This window comes from Salmo trutta, chromosome 33, assembly GCF_901001165.1.
Source record: "Salmo trutta chromosome 33, fSalTru1.1, whole genome shotgun sequence".
Lineage (NCBI taxonomy): Eukaryota > Metazoa > Chordata > Actinopteri > Salmoniformes > Salmonidae > Salmo > Salmo trutta.
This window is the reverse complement of record NC_042989.1, coordinates 14,963,496-14,989,630: the sequence shown is the minus strand read 5'-3', so window position 1 is coordinate 14,989,630 and position 26,135 is coordinate 14,963,496. Positions and strand designations below refer to the sequence as shown.

The 26,135-nt window shown below is 42.7% G+C and overlaps 1 protein-coding gene across 2 annotated transcripts in view; it reads left to right on the top strand.

The window, feature by feature from the left end:
* The window catches only part of ddhd1a (DDHD domain containing 1a), a 41,480-nt gene extending 18,522 nt beyond the window's left edge, over window positions 1-22,958 (top strand). For both annotated transcript variants that reach the window (XM_029729892.1, XM_029729891.1), the window contains 10 exons: window positions 969-1,116; window positions 15,820-15,929; window positions 16,473-16,579; window positions 19,460-19,722; window positions 19,904-19,979; window positions 20,111-20,260; window positions 20,557-20,621; window positions 20,727-20,899; window positions 21,464-21,673; window positions 21,993-22,958. In XM_029729892.1, coding sequence (XP_029585752.1) covers window positions 969-1,116; window positions 15,820-15,929; window positions 16,473-16,579; window positions 19,460-19,722; window positions 19,904-19,979; window positions 20,111-20,260; window positions 20,557-20,621; window positions 20,727-20,899; window positions 21,464-21,673; window positions 21,993-22,174 — 1,484 coding nt within the window. In that variant the 3' untranslated portion in view covers window positions 22,175-22,958. The remainder of the gene's footprint in view (window positions 1-968; window positions 1,117-15,819; window positions 15,930-16,472; window positions 16,580-19,459; window positions 19,723-19,903; window positions 19,980-20,110; window positions 20,261-20,556; window positions 20,622-20,726; window positions 20,900-21,463; window positions 21,674-21,992) is intronic.
* Window positions 22,959-26,135: the final 3,177 nt, after the last annotated feature.

Genomic DNA, 26,135 nt, shown 5'->3' with positions numbered 1-26,135 from the left:
GTTTTCTAATGATCAATTAGCCTTTTAAAATTATGAACTTGGATTAGCTAACACAACATGCCATTGGAACACAGGAGTGATGGTTGCTGGTAATGGGCCTTTGTACGACTATGTAGATATTACATAAATAAATTAGCTGTTTCCAGCTACAATAGTCATTTACAACATTAACAATGTCTACACTCTTTCTGATCAATTTGGTGTGATTTTAATGAACAAAAAATGTATATTTATTTTCTTCATAAAGACACTACAATTTTAAGCTTTAAAACTGCAATGTTTTCTCTTTGCCTTGTGGCAAAATGTGTAGAATTGCAGGATATTAGCTTTAAAGCCGCAACAACAACAAATCTCTGCCCCATGACAAAATGTGGGCCTTTTCAATTGTTCGTTCCCAGGGCCGAGACTTGGTTTGTCCAGCCATGCACTGCCGATGTCATAGTAAAACTTCTTGTATGCTATTTTTTTTTATCTCACTCGAGTTGTGTTCTGATTATGAGGGGTTCCCTGATGAATTTACTATCAGAAAAGGGAGTCCCGACCCCAAATAGTTTGAGAACCCTGGTGTAGAACAGTGTTAGCACAGGAAGCCAGCCACACATGCAGCCTGAGCCCCAGACACAGCGGGAAGCTTCCAGTATCCTACTGCCCCTGTAAACTCAGTCACCTTATTGCTACTTTCAGATACAGGATGGCCTAGGATGTTCATCACCATAACTGTATGCATGTTGTGTGGTCATTTCATTGTGGCCTCTGTGAAATGTAATTTCACGGTTTGAGTCTATCAAGCCTTAATCATGAATCAAGACTTTACTAATGTTGAACACAAGTGAACAAACGCTGATGAGCATAACATTGTTTACCCAACAAATGCAATGTGCAGCCACCCAGTATGTTGATATTTTCCTGACACTGTCCCTCTCTCCACCGCCTGTTCACCCTCTCTCCATCCCCTGTCCCCTCTGTAGCCTCCAGCAGTGGTACACGGCTCCACCGGGGCTATGTGGAGGAGGCCTCCTTGGAGGACAAGCCCCCCCAGACCACACACGTCGTCTTTGTGGTCCACGGCATTGGACAGAAGATGGACACAGGACGCATCATCAAGAACACTGGCATGTGAGTGCTCTCTCATTCACTGTGTGCATGTTATAGTTATTCTACTGGGTGACATGGTGCTGCCAACATCGTGGAGGGTCATGTGTTGAACTCTGTATATCTATGGCTCTGAGGTAACATAGTATGCATCCCAAATTGCCCTATTCACCCTGGTCAAAAGTAGTGCGCTATAAAGGGAATAGTGTGCCATTTGAGACATAGCCATGTTGATTTTTCTACTGTGTGTGGAGAGACTGGGCCAGTTTGATCTACTGTGGGATGATGTAGCTACATGCACTGCTGTCTGCTGATCGGGTGGCATGAAGCCTCAGCCCACACACGTCTTGATGTGTGTTCCTATGGAGATGTGAATCGGAATGTACCACAAAGTGTTTGTCTGAGAACATGTTCACACACGTGTGTTTGAGAATGCACACCTGTCTTAATGTGGATGTGTCCTGTTCCTGTCCTAGATCTTATTCGTTCATAATTTGATCGATTGCCCCAGCGCTTGACTTAGACTGAAATAGGTGCCTGTACTTATTTTGGGTGCCAGTACTGTTTAGGTGCAGGAGCGCCACAAAACCTTTCAGCTAATATGTTATGTTATAAGAGTAACAGGAGCACAAGCAGTAGAACATTTGAGGTGCCGTACTCAGCTCCGGTGAGCTCCTGCCCAAGTCAACAACTGGATTACCCTCCATGGTGTCCTTCTATGAGACGTTTATCATGAACAACTGTCAGTCTGGTTAGGGCGCAACTTTCACACAATTTTCACGGTCATGATGTTCACCAGATGCTATCTTAGGAATGCAAGTTATTATCAGTGTATTATGTTAAAGCTGCATTATGTGAACCATTTCCTCATTGAACTAAACAGGTAGGTAAGAAAGTAGGTACACCCATGGTTGTCCTTCCCTCCACACTGGCCATTTATCATTAAGACATGCCTAGGCATTTTGTATTGTGACTGCCTGCTCCAAGTAGTCCACCAAGACCAGACATCATCAGTGGTGTAGTGCTACTTTTTACGTGAGGGAGCATCAACAAAATGATTAAATAAAGTGTCATCATTTCCTCAATCAAAGTTTGTACCGACAGATGTAGCCTATTCAATATATCATTCTATATAATAGAATTCTATATCATTTATAGAATATGCATATAATGCATCCTCCAATTGCAATCTCTGCCTATACCAGAGGGTGGCAGATTCAGGGGCGGTTCTGGGGGGGGGGCAGTGCCCCTGTGACAACAATTTTGGACCCCCTTGTGGCCCCCCTAAATGTGGAGTATGAAATAATTTTTACATAACAAATTTCTGCTGTCCTTCTTTTTTACATCCGTTATTAAACAGTGGCAACGATGATGATTATGAACATGGTCTTTTGCCTGCTAATGCTTGCAATGCAGTGAAGAAAACGATATGACAACAATAACGTCTAATGTAACTGGCCCCTCTAACAGTACAACTGGCCCCAGCTTGCCCCCCCCCCCAGTTGAAATGGTCTAGAACCGCCACTGGCTAGAGTACTAAACATATGTACTTGTTACTTAAAAAAGTACTGTTACTTAGATTTGTAATTTACTCAAAAGCATCCCTCTTAAGAAACTACTCAAGTAAGAGTAAAAAGGTATCCGGTTAGAAGACTACTTAAGTACAAGTTACACCACCATATGGTCAATTGTGACAGCAAACAAAAAGAACAACTTATTGCAATTGATTTCACATTCCTTTATTATTTAAGCCTGCCAGCACCATCTTGCAGATGTCCTCCAGCACAGGTAGGCTGTACACTTTCAATTACGGTCTTATTCAAATATCTATCAATGTGCTTTCATTAAAACCTAAACAGTACTCGAGGCATTGGAATCATTTCAATAGCATGAATAAACATTTATTTCACTATCATTTCAACTACATGGGATGATGGGATGAAGTGTGATACATTTTTCATCAAGGAGGATATGGAAATGTCACTATCAATTATGTTGTTATTAGTATGCAAGTCAGACACATTTTATAATGGAATTAAACATCAAAGTTAGTATTTAGGTCAGAATTATGTAAGGAATAATCAAACAGTGCATATATCAAATGCCATAGTCAACTTAACCTCTTACATCTAGATGTTCCGCTAGCGGAACACCTGCTCCAATATCCAATGATGGGCGTGGCGCGAAATACAAACTCCTCTAAAATCCGAAAACTTAAATTTTTCAAACATATGACTATTTTACAGCATTTTAAAGACAAGACTCTCGTTAATCTAACCACACTGTCCGATTTCAAAAAGGCTTTACAGCGAAAGCAAAACATTAGATTATGTCAGCAGAGTACCCAGCCAGAAATAATCAGACACCCATTTTTCAAGCTAGCATATAATGTCACAAAAAACAAAACCACAGCTAAATGCAGCACTAACCTTGGATGATCTTCATCAGATGACAACCCTAGGACATTATGTTATACAATGCATGCATGTTTTGTTCAATCAAGTTCATATTTATATAAAAAACCAGCTTTTTTACATTAGCATGTGACGTTCAGAACTAGCATACCCCCCCGCAAACCTCCAGTGAATTTACTAAATTACTCACAATAAACGTTCACAAAAAACATAATTATTTTAAGAATTATAGATACAGATCTCCTCTATGCGCTCGATATGTCCGATTTTAAAATAGCTTTTCGGTGAAAGCACATTTTGCAATATTCTCAGTAGATAGCCCGGCATCACAGGGCTAGCTATTTAGACACCCAGCAAGTTTAGCCTTCACCAAACTCCGATTTACTATTAGAAAAGTTTGATTACCTTTGGTGTTCTTCGTCAGAATGCACTCCCAGGACTTCTACTTCAATAACAAATGTTGGTTTGGTCCAAAATAATCCATAGTTATGTTCCAACAGCGGCGTTTTGTTCGTGCGTTCAAGACACTATCCGAAGTGTAAATAAGGGTCACGAGCATGGCGCATTTCGTGACAAAAGATTTCTAAATATTTCATTACCGTACTTCGAAGCATGTCAACCGCTGTTTAAAATCAATTTTTATGCCATTTTTCTCGTAAAAAAGCGATAATATTCCGACCGGGAAAGCGTGTAAACGTACAAAGAGAGAAAATAAAAGCATGCTATCCTCTCGTGCACGAGCCTGAGTCTCATAGTACTGTTACTGGCCACTATCCAAACGCGCTAATGTTTTTCAGCCAGAGCCTGCAAAGCCACAATTCAGCTTTTTGCCGCCTTCTGAGATCCCATGGGAGCCGTAGGAAGTGTCACGTAACAGCAGAGATCCTCTGTAATGGATAGAGATAATCAAGAAGGGCAAGAAATGGTCAGACAGGGTACTTCCTGTACAGAATCTTCTCAGGTTTTGGCCTGCCAAATGAGTTCTGTTATACTCACAGACACCATTCAAACAGTTTTAGAAACTTTGGAGTGTTTTCTATCCAAAGCTAATACTTGTATGCATATTCTAGTTTCTGGGCAGGAGTAATAATCAGATTAAATCGGGTACGTTTTTTATCCGGCCGTGAAAATACTGCCCCCTAGCCATAACAGGTTAATCATCTTCTTGCCAAGGTAGTATTTACCTTCATCCACATTCTCTTCTGAACCTCCCCTTTCCACTTTGAAAGGTATTTTCTTGCCCCATTCTCCATCAGTTGACTTATTATGCCAATGACAAGGTGTCTAGTTAACTTGGCCAACAAGCAGAGATAATATGGGGAGCTGAAAACAGGAGATTAAAGATTGTTAGATTCTGGGTTGGCCAAAGCAAACGGGCTAGCTAGCTAGTTAGCTGCCTAGCCATTTCATTTGCACTCACCCTCAAACAATTTAAACAGCACAAGTATATCTGAGAAATACTTATCCTACTCCATGAAATATATAATATTACAAAGGCAGAAGGTAATTAAAGTGCAATTTACCTCTGATCGCGTTTGGCTAAGAACCCACCAACAAAAATCTCCTTTGGAGTGAAGACGTGCGCTTCAAGAGCCGTGATGGAGATACGGGGTTTGACTGACAACTTTGAGAGCCAATGGACTTAATAGTTTTGATGACAAGCTATTTTTTTTATACATTTCATTGGTCAAAGGGTCGTGAAACAGTTGCAGACATAAAAGGGAACCAATAGTATAAATTCTTGTAAAACCCAAACATTTTAAATCGCATTTTGAGTGACAACGTTTTAATCTGACAGCGACAATATACAGTGCCTTCAGAAAATATTCATACCCCTTGACTTAGTCCACATTTTGTTGTGTTACAGCCTAAATTCAAAATTGATTTCTTCTCATCCATCTACACACAATACCCCATAATGACAAAGTGAAAACATGTCCCAATAAATTGACAAATTTATTGAAAATGATATATTTCTAAGTATTCACACCCCCTGAGTCAATTATGTTGTGACTCTTTCTGGGTAAGTCTCTAAGAGCTTTGCACAACTGGATTGTACAATATTTGGAAATTATTTAAAAACATTATTCAAGCTCTGTCAAGTTGGTTGTTGATCATTGCTAGACAGCCATTTTCAAGTTTTGGCATAGATTTTCTAGCCAATTTAAGTCAACTGTAAATAGGCCACATTCAGTGTCGTCTTGGTAAGCAACTCCAGTGTATATTTGGCTTTGTGTTTTAGGATATTGTCCTGCTGAAAGGTGAATTTGTCTCCCAGTGTCTGTTGGAAATCAGACTGAACCAGGTTTTCCTCTAGGATTTTTACTGCACTTAGTTCTATTCAGTTTCTGTTTATCCTGAAAAACTCCTTAGTCCTTGCCGATGACAAGCATGCCCATAACCTGATGGAGCAACCACCATGCTTGAATATATGAGTGGTACTCAGTGATGTTTTTGTTGTGTTGGATTTGCCCCAAACACAATGCTTTTTTTATTTTTATTTTTTACAGTTTTACTTTAGTGCTTTATTGCAAATAGGATGCTTGTTTTGGAATACTTTTATTCTGTACAGGCTTCCTTCTTTGCACTATGATTTAGGTTAATATTGTGGGGTAACTACAACGTTGTTACATCCTCAGTTTAATCCTACCACAGCCATTAAACTCTAACTGTTTTAAAGTCACAATTGCCTCATGGTGTTGTCCCTGAGCAGTTTCCTTCCTCTTTGGCAACTTAGTTAGGAAGGATGTCTGTATATTTGAAGTGAGTGGGTGTACTGATACACCATCCAAAGTGTTCATTTCACCATGCTCAAAGGGATATTCATTGTCTGCTTTTTGTTTTTGATCTACCAATTAGTGCTCTTATTTGCGAGGGATTGTAAAACCTCCCTGAGTTGTATGTCATGTGCTGAATACAACAGGTAGACCTTAGCATGAAATGCTTACTTACAAGACCTTAACCAATTCAGAATTTTTACAAAGTAAGAAAATATTATCAAAAGATTAAGAAAAATACAAAAAGTTATACAATAACATAACGAGGCTGTATACAGGGGTTGCCGGTACCAAGTCAATCTGCGCGGGTACAGGTTAGTTGAGGAAATATGTACATGTACAGTAGGTAGGGTTGAAGGGACTATGCATAGTAAATAAACAGCGAGCCGCATAAAAAAAGGGGGTCAATGCAAATAGTCCAGGTAGCCATTTGATAAACTGTTTAGCAGTCTTATGGCTTGGGGGTAGAAGCTGTTAAGGAGCCTTTTGGACCTAGATTTGGCTCTCCAATACGGCTTGCCGTGTGGTAGCAGAGAGAATGGTTTATGACTAGGGTGGCTAGAGTCTGACCTCTGACACCACCTGGTATAGAGGTCCTGAATGGCAAGAAGCTTGGCCCCAGTGATGTATTGGGCCTTACGCACTATTTCTCTGTAGAGCCTTGCGGTCGGACGCCAAGCTGTTGCCATACCAGGCAGTGATGCAACCAGTCAGAATGCTCTCGATGGTGCAGCTGTAGAACTTTTTGAAGATCTGGGACCCATGCCAAATCTTTTCAGTCTCCTGAGGGGGAATGGGTGTTGTGGTTCCTTTTTCATGACCGACTTGGTGTGTTTGGACCATGATAGTTTGTTAGTGATGTGGATGCCATGGAACTTGAAGCCCTCTATCCGCTCCACTACAGCCCCGTTGATGTGAATGGGGGTGTGCTTGGCCCCCCCCTTTCCTGTAATCCGCAATCAGCTATTTTGTCTTGCTTATGTTGAGGGAGAGGTTGTTGTCCTGGTACCACTCGACCAGGTCACTGACCTCCTTGTAGTCTGTCTCATCATTGTCAGTGATCAGACCTACCACTGTTGTCGTCAGAAAACTTTGATGGTGTTGGAGTCGTGCTTGGCCACGCAGTCATGCGTGAACAGGGAGTACAGGAGGGGACTAAGCATGCACCCGAGGGGCCTCGTGTTGAGGATGTGTGTCGGATGTGTTGTTGCCTACCCTTACCACCTGGGGGTGGTCCAGGATCCAGTTGCAGAGTCCCAGGGTCCTTAGCTTAGTGATGAGCTTTGAGCACATTATGGTGTTGGACGCTGAGCTGTAGTCAATTAACAGCATTCTCACGTAGGTATTTATTTTGTCCAGGTGGGAAAACGAAGTATGTAGTGCAATAGAGATTGCATCATCTGTTGGGTCGGTATGCGAATTGTAGTGGGTCTAGGGTTTATGGTGTTTGTGAGCCATGACCAGCTTTTCAAATCACTTCATTGCTACAGGGCAGGTTACCTTTGCGTTCTTGGGCACAGGAACTATGGTGGTCTGCTTGAAACATCTAGGTATTACATACTCGATTAGGTATAGGTTGAAAATTGATCAGCGCATGCACCGAGTTCGCATCTTGGTAATCTGTCTGGGCCTGCGGCCTTGTGAATGTTGACCTGTTTAAATGTGTTAATCACATCGGCTACGGAGAGCATGAACAGCTGGTGCTCTCATGCATAATTCAGTGTTGCATGCCTTGAAGAGAGCATAGAAAGCATTTAACTCATCTGGTAGGCTTGCATCACTGAGCAACTTGCGGCTGGGTTTCTGTTTGTAATCCGTAATAGTTTGTAAGCCATGCCACATCCGACAAGCGTCAGAGCCGGTGTAGTAGGATTCAATGTTAGTCCTGTATTGACGCTTTGCCTGTTTGATGGTTCGTGGGAGGGCATAGTGGGATTTCTTATCAGCGTCCCGATTAGTGTCCCACTCCTTGAAAGCGGATGCTCTAACCTTTAGCTCAGTGTGGATGTTGCCTGTAATCCATGGCTTCTGGTTGGGATATGTACGTACGGTCACTGTGGGGATGACATTGTCAATGCAGTTATTGATGAAGCCGGTGACCGATGTGGTATACTCCTCAATGCCATCGGATGAATCCCGGAACATATTGCAGTCTGTGGCAGAAAAACAGTCCTGTAGCTTTGCATCCACACCATCAGACCACTTCCGTATTGATCGAGTCACTGGTACTTCCTACTTGAGTTTTTGCTTATAAGCAGCCATCAGGAGGACAGAATTATGGTCAGATTTGCCAAATGGAGAGCTTTGTACGCTTCTCTGTGTGTGGAGTAAATGTGGTCTAAAGTTGTTTTTTCTTTTTCTGTTTGCACATGTCAAATGCTGGTAAAATGAAGTAAAACGGATTTGTTTTATATACATACATACATACATACACACACACACACACACACACACACACACACACACACACACACACACCTCAGCAAAAAAAGAAACGTCCTCTCACGGTCAACTACGTTTATTTTATGTGTAAATATTTGTATGAACATAACAATATTCAGCAACTGAGACATAAACTGAACAAGTTCCACAGACATGTGACTAACAGAAATGGGATAATGTGTCCCTGAACAAAGGGGGGTCAAAATTAAAAGTAACGGTCAGTATCTGGGGTGGCCACCAGCTGAATTAAGTACTGCAGTGCATCTCCTCCTCATGGACTGCACCAGATTTGCCAGTTCTTGCTGTGAGATATTACCCCACTCTTCCACCAAGGCACCTGCAAGTTCCCGGACATTTCTGGGGGGGAATGGTAGGGCCATTCCCCCCCACCCTCCGATCCAACAGGTCCCAGACGTGCTCAATGGGATTGAGATCTGGGCTCTTCTCTGGCCATAGCAGAACACTGACATTCCTGTTTCGGAGGAAATCACGCACAGAACGAGCAGTATGGCTGGTGGCATTGTCATGCTGGAGGGTCATGTCAGGATGAGCCTGCAGGAAGGGTACCACATGAGGGAGGTGTTGTCTTCCCTGTAACGCATAGCGTTGAGATTGCCTGCAATGACAACAAGCTCAGTCTGATGATGCTGTGACACACCGCCCCAGACCATGACGGACCCTCCACCTCCAAATCGATCCCGCTCCAGAGTACAGGCCTCGGTGTAACGCTCATTCCTTCGACAATAAACGCGAATCCGACCATCACCCCTGGTGAGACAACGGCGACTCGTCAGTGAAGAGCACTTTTTACCAGTCCTGTCTGGTCCAGCGACGGTGGGTTTGTGCCCATAGGCGACGTTGTTGCCTGTGATGTCTGGTGAGGACCTGCCTTACAACAGGCCTACAAGCCCTCAGTCCAGCCTCTCTCAGCCTATTGCGGACAGTCTGAGCACTGATGGAGGGATTGTGCATTCCTGGTGTAACTCGGGCAGTTGTTGTTGCCATTCTGTACCTCTCCTGCAGGTGTGATGTTTGGATGTACCGATCCTGTGCAGGTGTTACACGTGTCCTTGCAGTGGCAGACCAATCAGCTGTCTGTCCTGTCTCCCTGTAGCGCTGTCTTAGGCGTCTCACAGTACGGACATTGCAATTTATTGCCCTGGCCACATCTCCTTTGCCTCCTTTGCAGCCTGGCTAAGGCACATTCACGCAGATGAGCAGGGAACCTGGTCATCTTTCTTTTGGTGTTTTTCAGAGTCAGTAGAAAGGCTTCTTTAGTGTCCTAAGTTTTCATAACTGTGACCTTAATTGCCTACCATCTTTAAGCTGTTAGTGTCACGACCGTTCCACAGGTGCATGTAAATTAATTGTTTATGGTTCATTGAACAAGCATCGGAAACAGTGTTTAAACCCTTTACAATGAAGATCTGTGAAGTTATTTGAATTTTTGTGAATTATTTTTGAAAGACAGGGTCCTGAAAAAGGAACATTTATTTTTTTCTGTGTGCACGCACGCACGCACACTCTACATCAGGCGAGAAAAACCTCAAGACTTCCTTAATATTAGAGGTCGCGCACCAGCTGTTTTTGACAAATAGACACAGCATACCACCCATCGTCTTACCAGAGGTTGCTGTTCTGTCTTGCCGATTCATGGAAAACCCAGCCAACTGTATATTATCCATGTCCTTGTTTAGCCACAACTGAGTGAAACATAAGATATTACAGTTTTTAATGTCCCGTTGGTAGGATAGTCTCAAACGGAGCTCATCCGGTTTATTCTCCAGTGATTGGACGTTCGCCAGTAAGACGGATGGTAAAGGTGGATTATCCACTCGCCGAGTAATTCTCACTAAGCACCCGGATCTGTGCCCCCTGTATCGGCATCTCTTTTTCATGCGAATAACCGGGATTTGGGCCCGTTCCAGGAGGAGCCGGAAATCTTTTGCCTCCGATTCGTTAAAGAAACAATCTTCATCATGTCCGAGGCGAGTAATCGCTGTTCTTATGTCCAGAGGCTCTTTACGGTCATAAGAAGCGGTGGCAGAAACATTATGAAAAAACACACAGAATAGCCCATTGTTTAGGAGCCCGTAAAACTGCAGCCATTCTCTCAGGCTACATCCTTACATACAATTATGTATGTGCATGGTACAGAGATGAGGTAGTCATTCAAAAATCATGTTAAACACTGTTATTGCACAGATTGACTCAATGTAATTAGTACATTTTTACTCCTGAACTTTTTTAAGCTTGCCCTAACAAAGGATTTGGATACTTATTGACTCGAGACATTTCAGCTTTTCATTTTTTATGAATTTGTTAAATCATTATTCCACTTTGACATTATGGGGTATTGTCTGTAGGCCAGTGAAAAAATATAAATTTTAAATTCAGGTTGTAACAAAACAATTTGGAAAAAGTCAAGCAGTGTAGATTCTTTCTGAAGGCACTGTATATCTTGCCCGCTCTGAGTTTTGGTGCTTAATCTTTTTTGTGAGTATTCGGCTTCAGCTAACCATCCTAAAATCTCATTAGAAATGAGTTGTTTTTGATGTAGTAGTAACGTTATAGGCCTGCTTTGCTATTATATTCGGTCCTGTTATGTAAAATGCCAATGAATCATTGTGTGATCTTTAGACATTGATTCAGCTTTTATCTAACTGCACTATTGTGAGAAGTGATGATCTTCTGTGAGTAATAATGTTAAGTAATGAGTAAGACTATTAGGCATAGGCAAATAGATCTTGATTAGTGTTAATTTAAGCCATTGGAGCGCCCTTCGTGGTGCTGAAAGGACTGCGCCATGATTGTGCAATGATGGTAAAGAAGTTGAACCAACTTGTGGAAGTGAAGGATATTTTGCCGTTCGGCCAGTTTAGGAACAAACAAAACATTTCAGTATAGCCTAATAGGAATACGTGGTATAGATATTTGTTCGCTATATCCTAATGTTAATTCATATAGTTTAATATCTTAGCACTGTTTGCGAGGAGAACTTTAGTTGCCAGTAGGCATTTTCATTGTATTGTGTAGCTTACACGACATCATAAATAAACTTTGAATTTATTAACTTGAACACATGGTTACAATATACCCTATTACAGAATAAAAGAAAACCGAGAGGTGAACTATCAATTCATAGATTTTATTTGCATAGATTAAACATGCTATAAAATCAATTAACCAAGTAGTGAACATTAAATCATTACTATGTAGAATTGCAGGAAATTCATTTTAAAACAGCCATAAAATCAAGCTTTTGGTGTGGTGTATTCATGCATCTTAATAAACTATAACATTATTACCTCCAACTGCCCAATTCACCTTTCCAATTTCCCACCCTAACATACCAACCTAGAACGGCCCTGCATCTCAACCAATAGCCAATATAGGCTACATATCCCAAGCAGCGCTACAGCAACTTCCAGAGAGCGTCAGGCTCCTTGGGCTTTGCGGTGGCCACTCTGGTTTGGGTGTACTTGGCAGAACGTTGTCGCCGTAACCAAGTGGTCACATCTTCTGGGTTCCAGTGCGTAAGAGGGAGTCCGTGGAGTTATATGAACATTAAGGCAGACACTCAGTGAATTTCTATGCTAGATCTCGTTGGTGTGATCAGATTCATGTGGCTTAACCCCGTTTTACAGGGAATGAGATACAGTTTAAACATTGCATGCCCACAAAATACAGTTGAAGTCGGAAGTTTTACATACACCTTAGCCAAATACATTTAAACTCAGTTTTTCACAATTCCTGACATTTAATCCTCGCAAAAATTCCCTGTTTTAGGTCAGTTAAGATCACCACTTTATTTTAAGAATGTGACGTGTCAGAATAATAGTGGAAAGAATGATTTATTTCAGCTTTTATTTCTTTCATCACATTCCCAGTGGTACAGACGTTTACATTCACTCAATTAGTATTTGGTAGCATTGCCTTTAAATTGTTTAACTTGGGTCAAACGTTTCGGGTAGCCTTCCACAAGCTTCCCACATTAAGTTGGGTGAATTTTGGCCCATTCCTGCTGACAGAGCTGGTGTAACTGTGTCATGTTTGTAGGCCTCCTTGCTTGCACACGCTTTTTCCGTTCTTCCCACACATTTTCTATGGGTGGAGGTCAGAGTTTTGTGATGGCCACTCCAATACCTAAACTTTGTTGTCCTTAAGCCATTTTGCCACAACTTTGGAAGTATGCTTGGGGTCATTGTCCATTTGGAAGACCCATTTATGACCAAGCTTTAACTTCCTGACTGATGTCTTGTGGATATATTGAAGCAACATCTCAACATTTTCCTCCCTCATGATGCCATCTATTTCGTGAAGTGCACCAGTCCCTTCTGCAGCAATGCACCCCCACAACTTGATGCTGCCACCCCCATGCTTCACGGTTGGGATGGTGTTCTTCGGCTTGCAAGCCTCCCCCTTTTCCTCCAAACATAACGATGGTCATTATGGCCAAACAGTTCTATTTCTGTTTCATCAGATCAAAGGAAATTTCTCCAAAAAGTACGATCTTTGTCCCCATGTGCAGTTGCAAACCATAGTCTGGCTTTTTTATGGCGGTTTTGGAGCAGTGGCTTCTTCCTTGCAGAGCGGCCTTTCAGGTTATGTCGATTTATAGGACTCATTTTACTGTGGATATAGATACTTTTGTTCCTCTTTCCTCCAGCATCTTCACAAGGTCCTTTGCTGCTGTTCTGGGATTGATATGCACATTTTACATTTTTTGACTCAAATTTGGTCAATCAGCATATCAGAAGCTTCTAAAGCCATGACATAATTTTCTGGAATCTTCCAGGCTGTTTACAGGCACAGTCAGCTTAGTGTATGTAAACTTCTGACCCACTGGAATTTTGATACATTGAATTATAAGTGAAATAATCTGTCTGTAAACAATTGTTGGAAAAATGACTTGTGTCATACACAAAGTAGATGTCCTAACTGACTTGCCAAACTATAGTTTGTTAACAAGAAATTTGTGGAGTGGTTGAAAAACAAGTTTTAATGACTCCCAACCTAAGTGTATGTAAACTTCCGACTTCAACTGTAAATAATGGATTTATTGTGAAGGTGTAGGCTATATTACATTGATTTATTAGACTGTTTGAAATGTAGACATTCCAAAGGTCTGCATCAGTGGCTTGTAGACTATGTGTGGAAGCTAGGAGATGCTAAATGTGTTTGTTAATTAATGGTCAATTACCGTGAGACCGTTATTTGCTAGACAATCACCGCCTGACTATTTCGTGACCTCCACAGCTCTATGTATGATATACCCATTTCTAGCTCTGAGTCTTTACTTTTATCCAACAGCATCCAGATGGTGGGTCTCATTTGTCTTCTGCCTCCTCCATCTCTATCTTCTCTTTCTCTTTCGCTCTCTACCAACTCCTCTCTCTTTCCACCTCTCCACCTTCTCTATCTTTTGTGTTCTCCCTCGTTTGTTTTCTGCTTTCTCAAAAGGCTGACCTTTTGGAAATTACACTTTCAATATGAGTTCATCTGATCTCCTCCCAGTAATGAAGTAAATGATCTCTTTAGCGCAGACTGATAATGACAGGGCACGAGACACACTGACACACTTTTTTGAATTAGACCCTGCTTGTACAAGACTCACAACAGTTAATCATTCATTTCTGACATGAAATACCTGCTAATGATATTTTCAATGGTGTGCATTTCACACTCTTATAAATGTATTTTCTATGAGTCATTTAAGTGATGCCGCATTTTGGTTGACATTTTCAAACAATATAAAAAGATGATTCTGGGGTTTATGTATTTTCTTGCAGTTTCATAAATATTAATCTGTACTTACAGTCCTGTGTGATTACAATTTAAGGCTTATTCTAGGTACCCAGACAAAGGACAGACCTACCTATAGCTCTTTATGTATGTGTGTGTGTTTTTATTTATATATATATATATCGCGCCTAATGCCGGCCCTTTACAGTTACACAGAGGGTGCTGTCCTTCTCTCTGCCAGGGGCTTAGGGACGCTTAGCAGGTAGCAAAAGTAGACCAAGTCAGGCCAGCCCCGACTGTAAGCCTCATTCCCTACACTGCTAGGATCAGGCTATTGGCTTTCTCTCAAGCCTCAAGAGAAAAGATCAGCCATGTCTAGCCAGCTGTCTTTCTCTCTCCCTCTCTCTCTTCCTTTTCTCTCTCCCTAGAGGCTTGGCTGTATCTCACTCTCGAGCAACACTCAAAAGCTTTCAATCGACATCACCCTTTCTATTTCTCTCTCAGCCAATTCTCTCTTCCCCCATCTCTCCTTCCATACTTCTCCTCTCCATTTAGGAATAATGGCTGCTTGTTCTGAGGACATTAAGGACAGCCTCTCGGTACGATCCTCTTCATGTGTCAGAGGGGGTTTGTGTTAAGCCCATTAAAGCCAGTACTGCGACCCCGTTCACCAGTTAGCCACTCAAGATACATTTTGCTTGCCAATGATAGGTGACCTAGCCTCTAAACATAAAAGCCCACCAGACAGACTGCATGATAGACTGCATTAGCACCAGGTAGCATCACAGACCAGTTCACCTTAAGGCCGAAGTCACTCCCCGGACGCCCCTGCTATGTCAACAGCAGCCACTCTAATTTTGTTTGTGTAGCTAACGTAGTTCGCTAGCAGCCATTGTGAGTGAATGGACTGCGTCAGTGAGTGGTAAAATGGACGCACGTCAGTCCTCTCAAACATGCGTAGTCGTAAGTGAAAGGCAGAGCAAACACAAGGCACAAAGGATTCCCTGGTTGACTTGGAGTGTATATGGACCATATTGTAAAGCCGTTCACCCAGCAGTAATGATGTACCGGTAACAACCTGCTGCCGAGGATGTTTGCTGACAATAAAATGTGTTGATGTTGGTTTGTTTGTTTGTTTGTTTGTTTGTTAGTGTATTTTTCAGCATTTCACAGAGCATTAGGAAAAACGTAGATGAAATGCTAGCTATAAAATGATACCTTTTTAAGATTGAACAGCAAGAGACAATCCTTGTGCATGGCAATAAAGTTGTGTGTGTGTGTGTGTGTGTGTGTGTGTGTGTGTGTGTGTGTGTGTGTGTGTGTGTGTGTGTGTGTGTGTGTGTGTCCAGGCTAAGGGAGGCAGTAAGGAAGATGGAGGAGAAGCACTTTTCGGAGCACACAGAGGAGCACGTGGAGTTTCTGCCTGTAGAGTGGCGCTCCAAACTGGCACTGGATGGGGGTAAGGTTAATGCTTGTGTGTGTATTGTGTGTCTGTTCTGAGTTGTGTGTTTGTGTATGTGTGGTCTTGTTCTATCCTCGTGTGGACCTAAAGTTCCCACAAGGATAGTAAAACAAGGAAAATTCTCCCTTGTGGGGACATTTCTCACGTCCCCATGAGGACAAGGCTATTTTAAGCTTAGGGGTTAGGGTTAAGGGTGAGGAGTTGGGTTTGGATTACGGGTTAGGTTTAGGGTTAGGAAAAATTTGGATTTTCAATGGAAATCAATTTTAGGTCCCCACGGTGATAGAAAAACAATTGTATATGTTCCATGTGCTGTCCTCTGCCTGTCCTGTCTCATACTCCCTATAATTTCCTAATATGTCTGTGATGCACATAGTATCTATTCTATAACTTTAACTGTTTTAGCCAAGTTAATAGGTGATTTATTGATCTGAATATAATAGCTTAATAAAAATAGAGGGGCTGAACAAAGGCTTTCCCATAAAAAAATACTTAAATATATCTAGATGGTATTGATGGTTGAATTGTGTTTTCCTGCAGATACAGTGGACTCCATCACCCCAGACAAGGTGCGAGGACTGAGAGACCTGCTCAACAGCAGTGCCATGGACATCATGTACTACACCAGCCCCTTGTACAGGGACGAGGTGAGACTGAAACATACACACACACACACACACACACACACACACACACACACACAGTGGGTTTAATCCCTCATCTCACTTGACGAGCTGCCCAGTGACGCGAACCTACCAGATGAGCTAAATGCCTTTTATGCTCGCTTCGAGGCAAGCAACACTGAAACATGCATGAGAGCACCAGCTGTTCCAGACGACTGTGTGATAACGCTCTCCATAGCCGATGTGAGCAAGACCTTTAAACAGGTCAACATTGACAAAGCCGCGGGGCCAGACTGATTACCTGGACGTGTAATCAGTCAGTTTTCCTTCTATACCGGTATTTGAATGTTTGGTTTGTTAAATGTGATACGCAGTGTGTAACATCAATTTTTATAGTTTACTTCGCTACTTGAGTCATCTCTCTATGCCGCTTTCCACACAGACCTAGCCACGCCCCCTGTCATTCAAGGAGCGCATTTGATGTTCCTCAACCAGGAGACACTTGTGTTCAGTCTGCTTGGTCAATGCAGCACATGCAACAATGTTGATGACAACGATGCAGTTGTCACTTTGCTTCTTAATATAAATCTATGAGCGTTCTATAATTACACTATTAGCTTGTGTTTCTTACATCTGCGAACAGCTAGTTTGTCTTTTCTTAGCAAGTTGTTCCTAAATCTTGTTAGCCGCTGATTGTTAGCCGCTAATGCTAAGCGCTAGCTAGCTAGCTAATAAATGTACTGAGTAAGAGCAAGCGTAATTAGATATACAGCCTGATAATACCAGTGATTGTGTAGACCTAAATAAGCATGTTGTTTGTGCAACAGTGTCTTCTAGACTAGAGGTAAACACAAAGCAAGAATATGTTAGCTACGTGAAGTTGCTAAGAGGAAACATTCAATGTAGTCAAAGATTATAGGGTCCCCTAGGAAACACTTATCAACACAATAGTTCCTGTCACAATAACTCCTCCCTGGCATTTTCATTCGTTGTCATGTCAAACACTATTAAAAGTGCCCACTATTATATTCCAACTATAATTAGAATAGACATTCTATTCCCATGATTCCAAACGTTAACCCAAGTGTTTTGCTCTAAATTGCAAGTCAAATTGCAACATTTGGTTAAAAATATGGCTCAGATTACTTGCCCATATCGTGCAGCCCTACGTGGCAGTGTGGAAATTATCTCAAATTCAGAAATTTATGAAAATGATGATTTCTTTGGGGGGGAGGGGTGTTGAAGTTGAATTGAACAGTACAGTATAAAACAATCAGAAAGGAGAAAGACCCATTGAAATCACATGTGTTGCCACCCTAGGATCACAAACTACTCATAAAGCAAATGTACAACTTTTATTATTCAAAAACTAAATAACCGTCATACTGTCCAATTTTTTTTAAATACCGTGATATAATAGTTTGGCCATATCGCCTAACCTGCCTAAATGATTACCGCCCCGTAGCACTCACGTCGGTAGCCATGAGGTGCTTTGAAAGGCTGGTCAGGGCTCACATCAACACCATCACGCCAGAAACCTTAGACCCACTCCAATTCGCATACCGCCTCAACAGATCCACAGATGACGCATTTCAATCGCGCTCCACACTGCCCTTTCCCACTTGGACAAAGGGAACACCTATGTGAGAATGCTGTTCATTGTCTACAGCTCAGTGTTCAACACCATAGTGCCTACAAAGATCATCATTAAGCTAAGGACCCTGGGACTAAACACCTCCCTCTGCAACTGGATCCTGGACTTCCTGACGGGCCTCCCCCAGGTGGCAAGGGTCGGCAACAACACATCTCCCACACTGATCCTCCACACGGGGACCCCTCGGGTGCGTGCTTAGTCCCCTCCTGTACTCCCTGTTTACCCACAACTGCATGGCCAAGCACGACTCCAACACCATTAAGTTTGCTGACGACGTAAGTGGTAGGCTTGATCACCAAAAAAGATGAGACAACCTATAGGGTGGAGGTCACAACCTCTCCCTCAATGTGAGCAAGACAAAGGTGCTGATCGTGGACTATAGGAAAAGGAGGGCCGAACAGTCCCCCATTAACATCAACGGGACTGAAGTGGAGCAGGTTGAGAGTTTCCAGTTCTTTGGTGTCCACATCACCAACAAACTATCACGGTCCAAACACACCAAGACGGTTGTGAAGAGGGCACAACAACACCTTTTCCCACCAGGAGACTGAAAGGTTCTACAGCTGTACCATCAAGAGCATCCTGACTAGTTGCATCACCGCCTGGTATGGCAACTGCTCGGCATCTGACCATAAGCCGCTACAGAGTGTACTGCGACGGCCCAGTACATCACTGGGGCCAAGCTTCCTGACATCCAGGACCTATATACTAGGCGGTATCAGAGGAAGGGCCAAAAAATTGTCAAAGACTCTAGTCACCCAAGTCATAGACTGTTCTCTCTGCTAACGCACAGCAAACGGTACCGGAGCGCCAAGTCTAGGACCAAAAGGCTCCTTAACAGCTTCTACCCCCCCAAGCCATAAGACTGCTGAACAACTAATCAAATGGCCACCCGGATTATTTACATTGACCTCCCCCCTTTTTTTGTTTTTACACTGCTGTTACTCGCTGTTTATTATCTATGCAAAGTCACTTTACAAATGACCTCGACTAACCTGTACCCACGGACACTGACTCGGTACAAGTACCCCCTGTATATAGCCTCGTTATTCTTATGTAAATGTATTGTTACTTTTTGATTTGTTTTTGAATATTTTGTAAATATTTTCTTAACTCTATTTCTTGAACTGCATTGTTGGTTAAGGGCTTGTAAGTAAGCATTACATGGTAAGGTTGTATTTGGTGCATGTGACAAATAAAATTAGATTTGAATTGACACTACCCTCCCCTTACCTTATCTTGATTTCCAGATCACCAAGGGCCTGACGTCAGAGCTGAACCGCCTCTACACCCTGTTCTGCTCCAGGAACCCAGAGTTTGAGGAGAAGGGGGGCAAGGTGTCCATCGTCTCTCACTCCCTGGGCTGCGTGATCACCTTTGACATCATGACAGGCTGGGACCCGGTGAAGTTCTGTCTGCAGGAGCATCAGGAGCTGGAGGAGGAGCTGGACCTGAGATGGGTCTCCTATGAGGAGCGATGCCTGCTGGAGCAGCTGCAGCTCACCAGGAACAGGTAGGCAGGGTGGTGGGTCATGGGAGGAATGGGATGGGTGTCTGTCAGTCCTCTAAACTGTGACAATCTCGACTGTATCTAGATACAGCTGGGGGGGTGTAGGAAGGCGTGTGGTATGAGTGTTTTGTTAATGGTCTGAATACTACAGGAACAGTATTACTCAAACTCCCCCTCTCCTCAGGTTACGAGAGCTGGAGGATCAGCTTCAAGGCCTGGAGGCCTCCAAACCACTAGCACTCCCTGCTCTTAAATTTAAGGTACACTCTGCTAACTGCTCAAAAGCAATCACCTAGGACACAGAACCCAAGGTGTTAATGGAAGAAAGTAACAAGATGATTAGCAAAGATGTGAAGGAAGGATATGGTGTCTGTTTCTTCCTCTTCCCCAGGTGGAGAACTTCTTCTGTATGGGCTCTCCCCTGGCAGTGTTCCTGGCCCTGAGAGGGATTAGACCAGGGAACAGTGGAGAACAGGACCACATTCTGCCTCGCTCCATCTGCCAGAGGCTCTTCAACATCTTCCACCCCACGGACCCCGTGGTGAGACACACACACAGACCAATGCCTTACACCAGGGCTATTCTATTAGACTTGGAGGGCTGAAACACCAGGTAGTTGTTTCTACCGGGTAGTTGATTGCATTATAAATCAGTCCCTGATTAGAGTGGAAAAATGTAAAACCAGCCTCAAAGGCCAAATTTGAATAGCCCTGTCCTAACCCTCAGCTCTGTGCCTCTGAGCCTTGATCATCTTATGGATGATTATACAGAGGGATTTTTCCTGACCAGAGGATAGACTGCGTGCTAGACTGACTGATTGATTTGTCCCTCCTGCAGGCCTACAGACTGGAGCCCCTCATCCTTAAACATTACAGCAACATTGCACCTGCACAGATACACTGGTAAGAGTTCACAAAGTTCATTAATTTAATTCATTCTCTTGTTACATATGAACTTCTGAAACAACTACTTACTTTATGGACAGTGACATGTTTTTCTTCACCTAGGTGTAGTGCTATAGACCCCACGCCGTACGATGAGATCCGTCCCACGTTCATCAACCCGCAGAAGGACCCGACGTCGGACACCGAGAGCATCCCCAGCCCCTCCACCTCCCCTGTCCTGGCCAGGAAATACTATGGAGAGTCTATCGCCAGCATGGGCAAGGCCAGCATACTAGGTACATCTGTCAGTCGTCTGGTTGATTCTCTGTATAGAACTTTGTTGCATCAAATCACCATGCATGTTGCATGCACATTAAAATGACCTTAAACGCTTGAATAGGAGTGCCTTCATTACCTGCGCACATGACACAGATTCAAACTTGGGGTGGTCCAAAGCTAGAAGGGAAAGAATCAACTTCATTGTAAGATTACCTCACTCAGCAGGTTCCCATAGATTTTACAGCCAGTCATTTTGCACAGCAGATATTCATAGACAGCACAACATGTCCTGAGCAGACAAAGCAGGTGGTTCCATTTAAATGTACTTCAGCATGTATCCAGCCTGTTGTGATGGAGTTGACATCTATTATTGGACCCCCTCTACAGTATTTCCATCACAGACCCACCTGACTGATCATTGGAGATGACACTGGTAACACTGCCATCTTGTGGAGAGAGCTTGTAAAGACCAGAGCTGTAGTACTGGGTCTACTTCACTCACCTTTGTTGCACCCTGTGTCTAAAATTAAGCCTTTGCTGTTTTCTCTCCCCCCCCCCCCCCCCCTGTCTTGTCTGTCTAGGAGCGGCCAGTATTGGTAACAGTATAGGGAAGGGAATAGGAGGGATCCTGTTCTCTCGGTTTTCTCGCTCTGCGCCCTCCGGAGTGTCCTGTGCCATCGAGGCCGGGACCCCAGAGGGGGAGGAGCCGAAGAGGACCGTCGATAGCCAATCAGATTACGGCCTGTCGTCCACCTTGTCCCAGTCCCCCTCCACACTCATAGACCCCTCAGGTTAGTTGAACTACATTTCAACCCCATTGTTTTGTGTACAATTGTTTTGAGTGGAAAACAAATACGGTTTCAGGAATAATTGTATTGTGATCCATGTAATAAGTGCCCTTTCGTAATATCTCCCACCCCTCCCACCCCTTTCAACCCCCCCTTTCAATTCACATCAATAAGAGTGCTTGACAGTTGCAAGCCACTGTCCATATTAACTGTTCAGTACCCTTTTGAATGTGTAGCAGTTAGGCCTATGACAGTTAGACCTATGCAGTACACAGTAGTTAGTCTAAAATGTATTCTCACAGTGAGTCTCTTTGTTCTACAGTGGAAATGGAGCGCCGCATCGACTTTGAACTCCGTGAGGGCCTTGTGGAGAGCCGCTATTGGTCAGCGGTGACCTCTCATACAGCCTATTGGGTCTCACACGATATTGCGCTCTTCCTACTGACGTTCATATACAAGCAGGCCAACGTGCCGCCACCCACAGACAGTCCTGACCCAGAGTAAACACACAGAGCGACTCCACCATGTCCACACTCACTCATAGCATCTTTATCACCCTTTGTTACTCCATTCTCTCTAACTAGTTTTATACTGACACACTTCTACTAACACACAGACCTCCTTTCGTACCATTTAGGATGGATACACACTCACCCAAGGGTGACACATTGGATTATGGCCCCCTAAGGGGGGCAGCCTGCCTGTCACTGTGATGACCAGTCCCAATGCATGCTCTGTGAAGCATGGGGGCATAGTAGGATCCTCCATCTATCCTTCCAGCCGCCAACGACTATGTCAGAGATTCCATTGCACGCTACCGAAGGGGTCTCCTCTTCCTCTTAAGATCACAGTCTCTGTCTGAAACTGCTGCCCTCCCAGATGTACCAATCTCCAACTCCCCCCCATGTGTAGCAGGCATGGTTCAGCCATAGTTCAGCCCAACCCAAAGCTCTACTCTCCTCCACAGACTCTCCATGGAGCTGTGGGACGCACAAGCCAGCCTGGACCCCTCAGTAACCTCCCTCATCCACACTGGTCTGTATCTTCTTACCCTGAGTTACGTTTCCATCGACAAGAACCTGGGCTGGATATTGGGACCCTCAAATAATGGAAAGACTTATGAAGGAAGTGAAATTTGTGTAACTTTGTCTCAAAACGTATATTACTGTCTAAGTGAACTCAATACAACTTTCAAAGGGGTCTAAATCGTATTTCTATAATAGAATGTTAATATATTTCCCTAAGAAAATAATACTAAAGATTGTTTTTCCTTTATTTGTTGTGGAAATGTAAAAAAAGTGGGAGACGAACTTGTCTCGCTGTACTTCGATTTAGTGTTCCACCTTTTCATTACCATTTGACCATCGAGTGAAGAAGTATCAATTGACAGTAGTGAGCATGCGCCTCACACAAAGCTCTGCAAAAAGCCATTTTCATTTTTTTATACAACAAAGTGATTAGATGACGTACAGTTGAAGTCGGAAGTTTAAATACACCTTAGCCAAATACATTTAAACTCAGTTTTTCACAATTCCTGACATTTAATCCTAGTAAAAATTCCCTGTCTTAGGTCAGTTAGGTTCACCACTTTATTTTAAGAATGTGAAATGTCAGAATAATAGTAGAGTGATTTTATTTCAGCTTTTATTTCTTCATGTTCCCAGTGGGTCAGAAGTTTACATACGCTCAATTAGTGTTTGGTAGCATTGCCTTTAAATTGTTTAACTTGGGTCAAACGTTTTGGGTAGCCTTCCACAAGCTTCCCACATTAAGTTGGGTGATTTTTGACCCATTCCTCCTGACAGATCTGGTGTAACTGAGTCAGGTTTGCAGGCCTCCTTGTTTGCACACGCTTTTTCAGTTCTGCCCACAGATTTTTGATAGGATGGAGGTCAGGGCTTTGTGATGGCCACTCCAATACCTTGACTTTGTTGTCCTTAAGCCATTTTGCCACAACTTTGGAAGTATGCTTGGGGTCATTGTCCATTTGGAAGACCAATTTGCAACCAAGCTTTAACTTCCTGACTGATGTCTTGAGATGTTGCTTCAATATAGCCACATCATTTTCCTCTCATGATGACATCTATTTTGTGAGGTGCACCAGTCCCTCCTGCAGCAAAGCACCCCCACAACATGATGCTGCCGCCCCCGTGCATAACAGTTGGGATGGTGTTCTTCGGCTTGCAAGCCTCGCCGTTTTTCCTCCAAACATAATGATGGTCATTATGGCCAAACAGTTCTATTTTTGTTTCATCAGACCAGAGGACATTTCTCCAAAAAGTATGATCTTTGTCCCCATGTGCAGTTGCATACCGTAGTCTGGCTTTTTTTATGGCAGTTTTGGAGTAGTGGCTTCTTCCTTGCTGTGCGGGCTTTCAGGTTATGTCGATATAAGACTTGTTTTACTGTGGATATAAATACTTTTGTACCTGTTCCCTCCAGCATCTTCACAAGGTCCTTTGCTGTTGTTCTGGGATTGATTGGCACTTTTTGCACCAAAGTACGTTCATCTCTAGGAGACAGAACGCGTCTCCTTCCTGAGCGGTATGACGGCTGCGTGCTCCCATGGTGTTTATACTTGCGTACTATTGTTTGTACAGATGAACGTGGTACCTTCAGGCATTTGGAAATTGCTCCCAAGGATGAACCAGACTTGTGGAGGTCTACAATTTTTTTTCTGAGGTCTTGGCTGATTTCTTTTGATGTCAAGCAAAGAGGCACAGTGTTTGAAGGTGGGCCTTGAAATGCATCCACAGGTACACCTCCAATTGACTCAAATTATGTCTATTAGCCTTTCATAAGCTTCTAAAGCCATGACATAATTTTCTGGAATTTTCCAAGCTGTTTAAAGGCACAGTCAACTTAGTGTATGTAAACTTCTGACCCACTGGAATTATGATACAGTGAATTATAAGTGAAATAATCTGTCTGTAAACAATTATTGGAAAAATGACTTGTGTCATGCGCAAAGTAGATGTCCTAACCGACTTACCAAAACTATAGTTTGTTAACAAGAAATTTGTGGAGTGGTTGAAAACAAGTTTTAATGACTCCAACCTAAGTGTTTGTAAACTTCTGACTTCCAACTGTATAACAGCATTACCTTATGTTTTTGGTTTAAGTAACTGAATGGTGCTGTGTGACAAACTGTTTTCTTTGAGGTACATTTGAACATCTCATCTTTGGCTCCAGGGAGTGAGTGACACCGGTTTGACTTTCACTTGATGTTCAGATGACATTCACACAATGTCAGCAGGACATTCAAGTGACATAGACATCCGTCCATGTTAAAGTCAAGCTTGGTGAGTGTCATTTTGCCTGTAGCCAGCCTTGACTAGTAACTTACATTGTCATTAAATGTAATTTAGTTTCTCTTTTAGTCACCGAGAAGCAAAATTAGGTCCCTGTATGGAGCTCTGAAATGTACCCTCCATTTTATGTTACAGAGCAACTTTTCAATCTAACCAAAACACAGGTGAAATCAGTTCTGTTCAGATGGATAGTCTGAAGTCTAATTTGCTCCTAATATATGCAATTCAAGTGTCCAAGAGAGATCATGTCAATGCTTAATCCAGGCTGTATCACAACCGGCCGTGATTGGGAGTCCCATAGGGCGGCACACAATTGGCCCAGCGTCGTCCGGGTTTGGCCGGTGTAGGCTGGCATTGTAAATAAGAATTTGTTCTTAACTGACTTGCCTAGTTAATTTTGTGGTTGGAAGGAGGAGCTGTCACTCACAGGTTTGAGCCAGTAGAAACTCTCCTAAGAAACCTTAAAGGTTATAAACAGGAAGTGACCTTCAGGCACTAAAATATTTACATTGATTCCCTGATCAATAAAATGAAAAGAGGATGTATATATTTTTTATCCGATTTATTTTTAATGATCATTTTCAAATGTATAGTAGTGTTAACATAGATCCCTTAAAGGTCCAATGCAGCCATTTCTCAATATCAAATAATTTCGGGGTAAAAATGAAGTATGTTACTATGAATTAAAAAGGTCATATAGAAGAAAATAGCTTCTTAGCAAAGAGCAATTTCTCAACAAGAATTTGTCAAGGACTGTCTGTGAGTGGTATTAGTGGGGAGGGGAAACTGAAAACTATCTCTTATTGGCAGAGAAGTTTGGAACTCTCTTTTTTTTTATTGGACTATTAACTAATTTACCGCCTGGTGATGTCACCAGGTAAGCCAAAACTTCATCCAACCAAAACAGGCAGTCTTTTCAAACGGCTGTTACACTAAATGGGCATTATCATCGTTTTGAAAATGTTCTACCTCATAGTGTGGAAATGTGTATATAAAACACAGGAAAATTAAGTTTTTGACTGCACTGGGCCTTTAAGGGAACAGGGAATCCAGCAGGTGGCCAAATATTACTAAGTTATTTTATTTCTGCTTTACTCTTAATGGCTAAGCCAGTATGAGCAGAGCATGTTGAAATACAAGGGCATTTTCCCTCT